At 39.6% G+C, this 12,596-nt stretch overlaps 1 protein-coding gene across 17 annotated transcripts in view; it reads left to right on the top strand.

The window, feature by feature from the left end:
• The window catches only part of ADAM22 (ADAM metallopeptidase domain 22), a 115,876-nt gene extending 105,340 nt beyond the window's left edge, over positions 1-10,536 (top strand). For all 17 annotated transcript variants that reach the window (XM_033077795.2, XM_033078025.2, XM_033077626.2 and 14 more), the window contains 2 exons: positions 6,006-6,129; positions 7,367-10,536. In XM_033077795.2, the coding sequence (XP_032933686.1) occupies positions 6,006-6,129; positions 7,367-7,387 (145 nt within the window). In that variant the 3' untranslated portion in view covers positions 7,388-10,536. The remainder of the gene's footprint in view (positions 1-6,005; positions 6,130-7,366) is intronic.
• Positions 10,537-12,596: the final 2,060 nt, after the last annotated feature.

Here is a 12,596-nt window from a genome sequence, read left to right on the forward strand (position 1 = left end):
AGCCCAGAAAAACCATGGAAGGGACTGCAGAGCCTCAGGCTATTCAGTTTAATGGAGCAGCTGAACATTACCTGATCATGAAGTCCACATCACTGCATGTGGAGCAAAATCTCTCCATGTGTGTGGGAGGTGCTTTAGATTAGCAAACTAAGACTGATAATGACCAAAGGTCACTGGAAGCTGAAGTCAGGCAAACTCACACAAGAAGTGAGATGTGTTTTATTACCAAAACTTTTTCTAAAAGTAGCCTCTTGACCTTGTTTAGGCAAGGTCAAGAGTTGCCCACTACAACCTAAACTCGTAGCTGTCTTTCAGGGTTTTTGTATCAGAGGCCCTGTGGTAGCCGTAAACAAAGACATCGATGGAATATGAAGATAGCACTATTTTAAAATAGGTTAGTTTAAATGGTTTAGTTAAACAGGTTTAAAAATCTGTTTGCATACTCATAATTTGGTGTTCATTTTTTACTATCAATGTATTTTTATTTAGTAACTAGATTAAATTGATGGAATTGTACCCTGCCCCTGAGGCTATTCAGCTGTTACACTGAATGACTCACATTTCTAATTGTATTTGAGATAAACCAAGCATTTTTGGCATATAGATGAGGATTAGGCTGACCCATGTGAGTTTTAAAGGCTATATATCAGCAGAGATTAAACATAAATCCATTTTTTTGCACCACAGAATCTTACTAATCATCGACTGTGGCAGTTACCTTCAGAAATCAGAGAGCAACTAGAATAAATTTAGAAATCTGTATTGTCCTAATTAAATCAGGTAATCATGGGGAAGTATTCTGCAGATACATTATGGAAGGTAAAAGATCATATCTCATGAGATGAGTTGCCACGGGTTTACAAGAGGTTGAACTAACAGTTTCTGACAAAAATCAGATGCAATTTTGCTTACTGATAGCACAAACAGGAAAAGACTGTTCTTAAGAATGGTGTGTCAGAACATCTTTTGGCTGGGTTTTGAGCCTGAGCCTGTGAAATGATTCACACACAGAATGAAACAGATCTTACTTGATAAACTGGAAAGTCAGGCTGAAGTCAGACTGTCCAACTGGTACTATATTTTATGAGTCAGAGTCCCAGGAAAAGATATTTACTCCAGATATTTAGCTGAGTAATATTCATGTTGCTAATCTGCTCTGATTTCTCCATTCTTTTAAATATGTCCTGAAAGTAATACTGCTGTTTTGCTTGTTTCCCTGTAGTTTTAGGAATAATATACTGATGACTGGTGCTGTTTTAGGAAGAGTTGAGATAGAATAAGAAGAAATGACAAAAACGCTAGGAATGTTGCAGATTTTCAGAAAATAGAGATATTAGTCATCACCAAGATTTTCTCCATCTACTTAAAAAAACCTGTATAAATCATAATTTGTCTCTCTAATACCTGATTTCCTAGTAAATTTTTTTATAGTCCACAAGTCTGATGGGTATTTCTATATAATTACTTTTTATTAATGATAGTAATAATAGTTGCTGGTGTCTCTGGCACCAGAAAACTCCCAAGTGTAGGATTCTCATCTGTAAGAAAGTAAGATCTGTGAAGAAAACTCTCATTTTCCTGCTCAAAGTGTAGTCTAGATTTTAATTTTGTGTGCTATGATCTCATAACCTCAGCAATAAAATCAGGCAGGAAGCCTCTCCCTGATTTTAACTTTGCTGTAAGTGACGTTATTTTATGAATGTGCTACTACTGCTTATTCTTGTTACTGCCAATTACAATGTCCACTGCACAGGCTGACCTTGTGAAATATGGTTAGGGATTTCTCAGAATTCTCACTGAATCTGAAAGACTTGATGGAACCATGATGGAATCAGAAAACAAGCTCCCAGAAGCCCCAAACATGGCATTTCTGGAGATAATTATGAACAAAAAAAAGGCTAGAAGGCACCTTCTAAGGCATTGAGTTGCCTACATTTGATTTAATGCAAGTATTTGCAATAAGTTATACTTTATGAGAGTTATTTAAATACAAAAGTAGGTTACAAACAAAGGAATTTTTATATGGAGACCCAGACCACAAACAGAAGGAAAATGCCGTCCCGTATCAGAAGGACTTTGAGAAGGGGCATGGAAGGAGGAGACAGTGGGCTGTCATTTCCCTCCTATTTCTAATGTGTTTTTGTGTCCTTGATTTTTTCTCAGTTCCTCTTCAGCTGCTCATCTCCATTACCTTCCTCTGTGAGCATCCAGCTGAGGCCAGAGCCATGACCAGCCCTTGGCAAGCTGCTCTTGCCGAGGCAACTCTAGACTGCACTTAAAATAAAAACGCAAACAAACAAGCCTTTTCCCTCTTAGAACCAAAGCAAAATACTGTTATTGTTGGCAGGCAATGAAAAAAATGCCTACTGATGTCAGTAGGATCAGGATTTTGTTTCAAGAGTTAAAGAGAAGTGTTCATTGAAGCATGTGAGTGCCTGCTTGTGAGGCACAGTTCACAGCTCCAAGTGACAGCTCAAGCCATAACCATTGTCTCTTCTGCAGCCCCTCCATGAGCCTCCTCTCCCCTTTGCTGCTGCTATTTCTGAGGACATGTGTGCACATCTGTGGCTTTTAAAAGGAACTTACTTTAAAATATTTAGCCACACCAGTGTTTTCAGAAGAGCCTAACTTTTTAATGTAGGATCTAGGCTGACGACAAAGTGCTGAATCCACAGCAGCAAAGGTCAGATTAGGCTGATAGGGTCTACGTATTTGGGCTTGAAACGCTTTCACCCAGGTTGAATGTTAGCTGAATTTCATTACATTATTTCAGTCTGCAAAAGAGAATCCCTCACAGTTGATGAACAGTTCAGATCTGCCAGGGCCACCTGCCTTGAGTTCAGCTAAAATGACATTCAAAATTGCAAGATGTTTAGTTGTGTGGCCAGGTTTTGCCACATTTTGCACTGTTTCTTGTGCAACATTTGCTGTTAAGGAACAAGATGCCTAGCAGGTGGCCCCAAGGCTGCAGGGACTGCTTCCAGATATCTTCCTGTTTGTTGTGAATCACAGAATGGTCTCCACACACTCTTAGTTTTAGCTTTCAGGACAGAAAGACACAAAGAAGCCACTCTATCTTGCTTTCTGGTCAAAAATTAGAATTTTTGCTGGTGAGGCACATGGCTTCATTTGGGGTTGGCAGTAAAACCTCTGAATCTCTGTCGTGGTGTGTACTAGTTGCTTGGGTAGGTTTCAGCTGGAAGCAACATTTGGAATGAAAGCTAATGGATTTGATTGCAGGAGAACTGAAACCCTAGTGAAAGCTGAGTGGATCCCACCCTTGACCAAAACCGCCAAGTTTTCCTACCTTTAACCCCAACATTACCTGCAAGTGTCCCTGAATGCTGTCTCTCCATCCTGTAAATGAGAAAGAGCCAGATATGACCTTTCTCATTTAAAGTCTATGTAAATCTGGGATACACAGCACATATACAATTGCAGGGCACAACCTGAAAGGTGATCAAAACCGCCTCAAACAATGTTGTTTATCACAGAAGACCCACCGTAAGATCTGTGAGCATACTCTGAGTTGTGTATGTTCACAGTCTCAGCAGCTGGCACTAAAGATGACAAAACCCAGCACGTAACTCTATAGCAAAAATAAGTGGTGAGGCCCTGTGAGGGGAGGGCAAGGTCATTTCTGTAAGTGTGCAACTGCATTCTCCATGTATTGGCTGTAGTGTTGCAGGTGCAGCTGAGCAGCAAAGCTCACATCAGTTAGATGGGCAAACTGCAGGTGAGCAGGCAGTGCAAAGGGGTTTTGAGAAGAAGGATATGTAGGCAGCTACATTTGGAGGCTTGGCCTTCAAAATCTTTAGAAAAGACAGCATTGTGTTTGAGTTATGGTGCAAAGCTTCCTGGCTAAAAGGCTCAGTTAGGGATCCTGGTCAGAGGACCTGCCTGTGCAGGGAAAATATTCAAGATGCCCTATCCTTCAGGGGATTATTACTCCTTCCAGGATCACCTGCTCAGATGGAAGGACAGGAAGATTGGCTGTGGCTTTTCCTCTCACTGTGGCCTTCTCTTAGAGGATCTAAAACGTGAAGAGCCTGTGGTGTGTTGGAAGTGTTGTGCCTGGTGTGGTGAAAGAGATGGGAGATGCCTTCATTCTGTGCAGCCCACTGCTCTGCTACCCTATAAACGACTTTTCTAGGGCTTGCCAAGTCAGATTCCACTAGCCCAGTTCCTGGTTTCTGATCTCCAAGTGCATGGTTACAAATTTTAAAATGAACATTTAAAATTCTACTGCAGCAATGGGGTAAAATTCGTGAATAATTGGATCACTAATAATATGTAAAATCTGCTCTCCTTTTTTCCCGCCTTCCTCTTCTCCTTGTATTCTTCATTCTAGATCCAAAAATAGTTTATTAGTGATCCATACTAGTCCAAGTGGGGGCAGAGATGAGAGGATTTGTATGGACAGTGAACAGCAGGGCACTGTTGACAACCTTTCCCTGGGATTTTTTTTCTTTAAATTAACCTGATACCTTGCATGCACAGTTTGGTGCCCAGATCCATGATGTTGGACGTACAAAAAACTTGTTTTATACTGCAGTTACTGTTTCAGGGATTTTTTCCTGAAAACATTGGTGTATGTCCATTTCATCTTAATGGGTGATCAATGTGCAGGTACTGAAGATGTATGCTTCCATATTTGGGCAATTGTACAAATTGTACAAATGTCAATTTTTTAACTGCTATTGAACTTAGAGGCTGAACATGAGGCATTAGAGGATCATGAGCCAGACTGGAGAGCTCTCATCATATAAGTTCCATTGACACTTTGTTGCTTGTGGCTACCATCAGTCATTGTTTGTATGGGAGGCAAGAGAATGTGCTGTTGTAGGCAGCTACAGACACAACAAAATGATACAATAGTCCAAAATAGGAATAAAATTATTTAAAGGTAAATAAATTTCACTTATTATGGATACTTTCCATTTTCAGAGACACATTAACTCAGAAGATACTAGATAGCAGTGCTCAGGGAGGGCTGAGTGATGTGCCTGCAGTATTAAGAGGGCTCCTGTGGTAAACGTCCTTGGTCTGGACAAGAGAACGAGGTGGCCAGGATAGCTCAATTTTTCTACTTTGAGGCCTTTTAAAAATTTTACTCTGCCCAGATTTAGAGCCTAATAGGAACCTCTCAAGTGGGAAAAGTGCAGAGTCTCAAAACAGAAGCATAAGAGTTTTTCTTGGGTATAAAATTTCAGTCAATAATGTGCTGTTGCCTTATTGACATGAAAAGAATGCCTTTCATGTGATACAAACATTTACTTGCTCCTGCTTACTCTACTCACCTTGTACAGAAATGCTGATTGCCATTGACTAATCAGTCCATTTTTGTATATTCTCATCAGACTCTTTCTTTGGCTGGAACAATATGCACTGTATGATGCTTGCATGTATAACAATTCGTTATTAGCACTTTGTATATGCCTTTGTTACTTCACAACTAACAGTTTGGCCTCCAAATGCATGCATTTGTGTAAATTAATGTTACAAAAATAATAGATTTATTTGCTATGTTTGTATCAATTTAGGAGATGTGTAAGATACGCATAAAGAGGCATAATTGCTATTTAGTCACTGGGAGAAGACATTTGTTCAGCTTGTATTTATAGAACTATTGGTTCTATTTAGGCTTTATAATGCCATGTTTATCTTTTAGTTCTGTATTTATTCAATTGCAGATTTAGGTTTTAATAATTTTAAAATGATTAATTGCAGTATCATATCAAACAGTTTAAGAAATAATTTCTGTTATACAATTCTAATAAGAAGTAGCAAAGTTTTTTTCTTCTAGTGTTCCTGAAATCTCTAAATACCTTTATTCATATAATGAAATCATAAGACCACTGATCAAGCAATTTTATCCCACTGATATTGAGCTAATAATAATCTATATACTTGGCTCTGAACCAAGCTTCAGAGTAATGGCAGTTGCTGTTGCAGTGCTAGAATGCAAAGACATCACATTTATTTTGTGTGTTTCAACATCTCAGGACACTGTCTCCTGCAAAGTCTCCGTCTTCATCCACTGGATCTATTGCTTCCAGCAGAAAATACCCCTACCCGATGCCACCACTTCCTGACGAAGAGAAAAAAGTCAACAGGCAAAGTGCCAGGGTATGTGTCCCCTTCTCTGCATTTCACCAGTGTCTTGATTTACTGGTAGTTTTTCAAAAGCAGACTGTGGCAGATTAACACCTTTGACAAACAAGGAGAGCTGGAGTGGCATTTCCTTTGCACCCTGAGGTTCTGAAGCTGCTGAGCCTAGACAGCTGTGTTTACAGGCAGCTTTTAAGGTTGCTCTTAAAGCTGCCCTGAAGCCCAGATTTTGCTGCTTTTCTTATTCCAAGCTGAGAATGTGTCCTGGACAGCCTTTGTGCTGCAGAACACAGACAGCCCTGGAGCAAGTGCTGTGTTTGGCTCTCCTTTCTTACCCCTGCTCCCAGCAGCTCTCATGCAGGCTGCAGGGATAGCTGTTTACCAGCTTTTAGGAAACATAAAAAGTTCCTCGCATGGAGCATGTAGAGAGCTTGCAGGTCTGGAGAGACTTCACTGCTGTGTGACCTGAGTCCATCCTGGCCCCTTAGAGTGACCAGGAGTTGCTGGAACGTGTGGTGGATAGTAATGCCCCATATGGAGAGGTTTCCAGCTGCTCCAAAAGGCTTTTGTTTTCTTGGTGTCAATTCAGACATAGCAGGTATTTGAATAAGCAAAAAAGCAGCTTCTTGCTTTAGGAGCTTTACTTGCAATACCCTTGGTTGATGTTGCTGATGCTGATGAGATTCTCATCACTGTTCTCTGCCCTTTTTTTTTCCAAGAAAAAAGGAATGCAGTGCTGCTAAGGGATCATGCAAGCTGCTCCCCCAGTGCTGCTTGGAGCAGAAGATTGTGTGAGGTGCAGCACAGGGTCTCCCAAGGTAGCTTGGAGCCTGGGGTGTACTGATGTTTCTCAGCCCTGGAGCTGCTTTGGTAGCAGCTCAAACCCACAGCAGGAAGTCATGCTGCTCTGAGCAGAGTTAGCAGATGAAAATGGGAAGTTATCTCTACACTAATATTAGCGTAACTCTAAAGTAAAAGCTGTCTAGTACAAGTTTGATGCTACACTGACATTTCTCCTTCAAACAGAAAACTGAACTCCCAGCCATGGGCATTTACTGTGCCAACTGTAAGTTGTGCTGAAATGCTTGAGACTGCTCACTTGGTGAACAGATACTCACCGGAGTCTGGGAAGAGATTTGATGGCCCAAGTGATGTAGATGCACTTCCCCCAAAAAAGCCCCTTGCACTGTTTGGGTGACAGCCTGTTTTATTTTGGTGTACAATGTGTGTTTGTGTTCATTTTCCTCCTCTCCAGCTATGGGAGACATCCATCTAGCTGCACTGTTTTCCTGGGGTCACATCAGAACTGTTTACTTTGGATTTTATAGAAACTCAGCATCACTGAGTCACTGCACATTCATCTGCTCTTCAGACAATTCAAAAGATCAACAGAGATGCTCATGATATCGCAGTGATAACCTCCTCTCATGTGGAAAGGAAAAAAACAGTATTTGTTTTTCATTCTTTTTTGTTGACTTGTACTTTATGGATTTGATGGACAACCAAAATCATAACATTTGATAGAGAATAATTAGCCCAGATGTGACAAGGCTGTTCCGCATGGTGACCTAGAATCCAAACTGCAGTCCATTTGCCAGTCCTGTGTCAGAGAGGTTTTTCTCTGGTTTGTTGCAGTCCTGAGTCAGACCAGAGTGGAACTGGGAACGTGCCTCACAGAGAGCCCAGCTGATGTAAACTTGTACGCTGTATGCATGAACCTTGTGTTCTTTACTTTACACATGTAAGGGAAAAACAACATACTGTAGTAGAGATTAGCATGCAGGAGTAAGAAATATAGGACCTTTTTTTTTCGCGACAGGATTTCAAGCTTTGAAAGGTAACTATTTGACACAATGGCAAACAAACAAAGATTATACCTTTTTTTTTTACCTTACATGTTTATAATCTCAGTATACAGATTGTATATATGTAAACATTCAATAATGTCAAAAATAGCTGTTATACGTATGTGTATTTTGCCAAATGCCTAAAGAAACAGTCATGACTAACATCATCACACTTCAGATTTTCTAATATTATCAGCAGACATCCTTGGAATTACAGAAAGTACAGTACTGTAAAACTGTGTCTCTCAGAAACTGGTGTTTGACCAAAATCTATACAACTTTTTCAGCATCTTACACTGTCTTGACAATCTCAATTGTACAGTAGACTGTGGAAACCAGTACAGCAGCACTTTGTCTTAAATCATCATAAGAGGAACCAGCCAAAATCTCTTGTTTAATAAGATAACCACTGTGTCCTCTCACAGGTGTGATTGAAAATGATTAGGCAGACAACAGTCTTTAAGTATTGTGCAGCACAAACTTACTGGACATTTGGGAATATTTCTAAGTAGTCAATTCAGGATGTGGTGATGTGAAGTCTGTGAGAGTTGCTGTGTATTTTTGATAGAGCATTTCAGACACTGTTTTAGATGGCAAGGCATTGGCTTATGAGAAGCATAACGATTTCACTGCACTAGATAATAACAGTGCTAGGCAAGTGGCCAGTTTCATTGCTGTCTTTCAATTTTTATTTGTTACTGGAATCACCTTTACCATGCGCTTGAACGCTATGCTTGCTGCCCCTGAAGCCCCCTTGACAATTTTTTGGGGGCATTAAACTGAGCACAAGTGAATTTAGCTTAAAAAGTATGGGGTGTGAGGGAACAACTCTTTACCATGTTAATCTTGGATAGTTATATTTCTAGCACCTGAGACTTCTAAAAGTTGTTGTAAAGCAAATGCCTTCAGATTGGGAATTTTCAGTTAGTAAGAAACTGGACCGTATTAAATCAGTTTATAATTATCTTGTTTTCCAAAAATGACTACATCTTAGCTTCAGGTAGTACCACTGCAGAATAAAACACCCAACTGTGTGGTGCAGTTGAACACCCTACCCAACAGCTGTATGATTAATTAGATATTATTGTAATGGGAACATCTATGGTGTTTCTGAATCTTCTACCTCTTTCATGTATTTCCTTTAGTAAGTGAACCCAACACTTGCAGCCTTTTAATGTATTTTTTTAACTTTTACGTCTCTCAATAAAGTCAGATATATGTAAGATTAAATTAAGAAATGTTTAAAGATGTTGGCAGCTGTAAAATATGTAAGATTTTTAGAAGCATTATATTTTATGATTAGGCTGTATGTTGGATTATGACAAAATATTGGCCATGGCATTCAAATGATTTTCCTTCACAGTCAAAAGGTTCTGGTAAGTATTTGGAAAAAGACAAATATATAGGAGTGCAAGTGGGTGCAGACTGACCATCTGGAAGGAGGCAGTCACTTGTAACTGCTTTAGGGAAAGATTCTTCATTTTTGTGAAAGGTAAATATATCGATCAGCACTGAAGAATATTTTTTGCAATTATTTACTTTGAGTGTAGCTATCTGGATTAAAGATAGTTAATAGCACGTAGCTCATGAAATTTGGGTCTGAGCCATAACTTGGAATCAGTATATTTTTTGTTGATTTCACTGGACTTTGAGCAGGACCCTCAGGAGTTCACCCACATTAGGACATTATGATAACCCGATCGTCGCTGTATTACTGTCGCCTGGAAGCTGGTTTTTCCCTCCCATATTCATATCTTGTCTTTAGTAACTGGACTGTTCATCATGTGCCTTTTATGGTATTTTTTGGATATAAACTGGCATGTAGTTTTGAATAATCCTGTTAGACTTCTGTGCGTATCTTATGTTTACCACTGTTTACTCTTCCCTTTCCATTTTGCCTTACCAAGAAGCAGCAAGATTTGGCAGACAGAACAGGATATAACACACTGGCTCTTTCTGCTGTGCTTATAGCTTCTTGTTTTGCAAACAAATGGCCCTTCTGACTGTATTTTCAATGTGGTGTGTACTTCCAGCTTCTTTTGTTTTGGTATAATTCATTTGTAGCATATGATCATACAATTACATGTGTAGTGTACCTTGAACATTCACCTTCACATTTGGAGATATGTAGTGACTGGAAGTCTAGTACTAAGCACTAAGTTTAAGTTAAATAAATGCTGACTTTCACTTTGGTGGTCTAGAGTGGGAGTATCACAGAACTTGTATTTTTGCAAAATTCTTCTGCAGAGAACTTCGGAACAGGTTGGTAACTTGGGAGACCTGAACTGGCAGGGCCATGTGAGCCTCCCAGGCCAGTGGAGATTGGACAGAGAAGTTGTTTGCTTACAAGCTGCCATTTCCTACTTTTAAAATGTAGTGTGCTGGAAAGCTACCAGATTAATAACCGTGAAGATTGCAAATATTTGTATCCACTGTAGTTAGTTACTCTGGCAATAGCAATATAAACTGCCGCATAATACCTCATCCAGACTAAAAGAGAGTATTTGTCACTAATATAGCTCAGTCATTTTGACTCTTTGACACTCATCCTTTTTTTTTTTTTTTTTGGTTTTATATTAATAAATGAACTAGTTATTGCCAACTATGCTGTAGATGCCTGTTGAAGTGAGGAAGCTATCAGTTCTCAACTAGAAGTAATTGTTTATATGAGTATAGGACCAGCAGGATGAGATATACTTAAGTTACCTTTATGTATTTCATTGTGGGAGAAGAATCTTGTGTAATTTATAATAAAATTAATATGACTAACTGATGGAGACTGGGAAATTGAGATTGTATCTAAAATAAATGCTGCACAATGATGCCACAGTTCAGTAAAGATTTACCTACTAATTCTGGATTTGTTGACTAGGAACTTTAGTAATATCAGGCAGTATACCAGAGATGGTTGTGACTGATAATTTACATATAGTTTTGTTATCTTTAAGTAATTAGATTAAAGAATATTGTTAATTTCACACAGTCTATCTCTGTGGACTAAGGCCAGCCACCTAAAGTGTGACTTGACTGTGAAGATGGCTTCTTTGAAATGATTTAAGAGTTACTGATTTATGAGATGTTGAACCTGCTGAGCTCATGCGCTCATGAAATAATTTTGATTGTGCTATTGAAAAAGTGGACCTTTGAGGTATAGCCTGAATTAAAATCAGAAAGAAATTGTCTCAATAGTTAGGGTAGTGAAATCCTCATACTCAAATCTCTATTGTTGGTTTGTACTGATTGGACTTGCCAATACTAATGCAACAACTCTTTTCAAAACCAGAGCTAAGAATGGCTATGTACACTATTATAGACACTAAAAATTCTGACCACATTTGCTGTAACTTCATTACTGAATTGATTAATGGATAGAATGTAATGTCAAAGAAGGGTGAAAGTCCATAATGCTACAGTTAGCCCTCAGGACTTGTTCTGTCATCGAATCCCATACCTAGTTGTAAGCAAAGTTATCACGCTCCAGTGTAATACTCAGCCAGCTCCTGTTGTCTTCCATCTCCTTTTTACTCCTACTGAAAAGCATTTTCATACACCATTCATCCACTAACAGCCTCTGTGAATTTGCTGACATCAGAAAGCTGCTAAATTGGTCACCTTTCCATACTATGGGGGGGAAAGGGTCTTTCCCTATCCTGTTAATGCTGTTAATAATAGTAGATTTAGATGAGGTATTAGGAAGAAATTCTTTACTGTGAGGATGGTGAGGCACTGGAACAGGTTGTCAGAGAAGCTGTGGATGCTCCATCCCTGGAAGTGTTCAAGGCTAGTTTGGAGGGGGCTCTGAACAACCTGGTCTAGTGGAAAAGTCCTGCCCATGGCAGGAGGGTTGGAACTAGATGATCTTTACGGTCCCTTCCAACCCAGACCATTTGATTACGATTATGTGATCTTTTGCTTGTGCTGTAATCAGGTCATGATGCTTCATGTCTCATGGATTTTCCACTAGTTTTGCTGGGGATGAGTTAATTTTCTTCACAGTAGCTGGTATGAGGCTGTGGTTTGGCTTTGTTTGTGGTTTGGATTTGTGAAAACAGTGTTGATAATGCAAGGAATTTTTTTAGTTATTGCTGAGCAGTGCTTGCAGTGAGGCAAGACCTCTTCTGCTCCTCACATTCCCCACCAGCATTTGGGCCTGGGGCACATAAGGAGGGGACACAGCCAGGACAGCAGACCCAAGGGATATCCTAAACCATATGAAGCCATGCTCAGCAACAATCCAGGGGGAAGGTTGACAGTGAAGAACTGCAGCTCAGGGACTGGTTGAGCACAGGTCTGTTGATGGTGAGCAATTGTTTTCATTTGCATCACTTGTATTTTTTGGGTTTTATTTATGTCTCTGTTAATTCTCTTTTCATTAATTAAAAAGAATACTTACTACAATTATTTTATTTTAGTTATTGAGCTATTCTTATGAGTTTTCTCACTTTTACCTTTGCAATTCTCTTGCCCCATCATACTGGGGGTGGGAACTGAGCAAGCGGCTGTTTTGGGGCTTAGTTACTTGTGGTTAAACCAGAACACTACTGGTAAAACCACTTGGTGACTCAGCCATCCTGTGTCTCTCTCTCACCTTCTAGCATTTTTGAAGGCTAAGCCTTTTAATCATCAAGTCTGTGAACT

The sequence above is a fragment of the Catharus ustulatus genome, chromosome 1 (genome assembly GCF_009819885.2).
Source record: "Catharus ustulatus isolate bCatUst1 chromosome 1, bCatUst1.pri.v2, whole genome shotgun sequence".
Classification (NCBI taxonomy): Eukaryota; Metazoa; Chordata; class Aves; order Passeriformes; family Turdidae; genus Catharus; species Catharus ustulatus.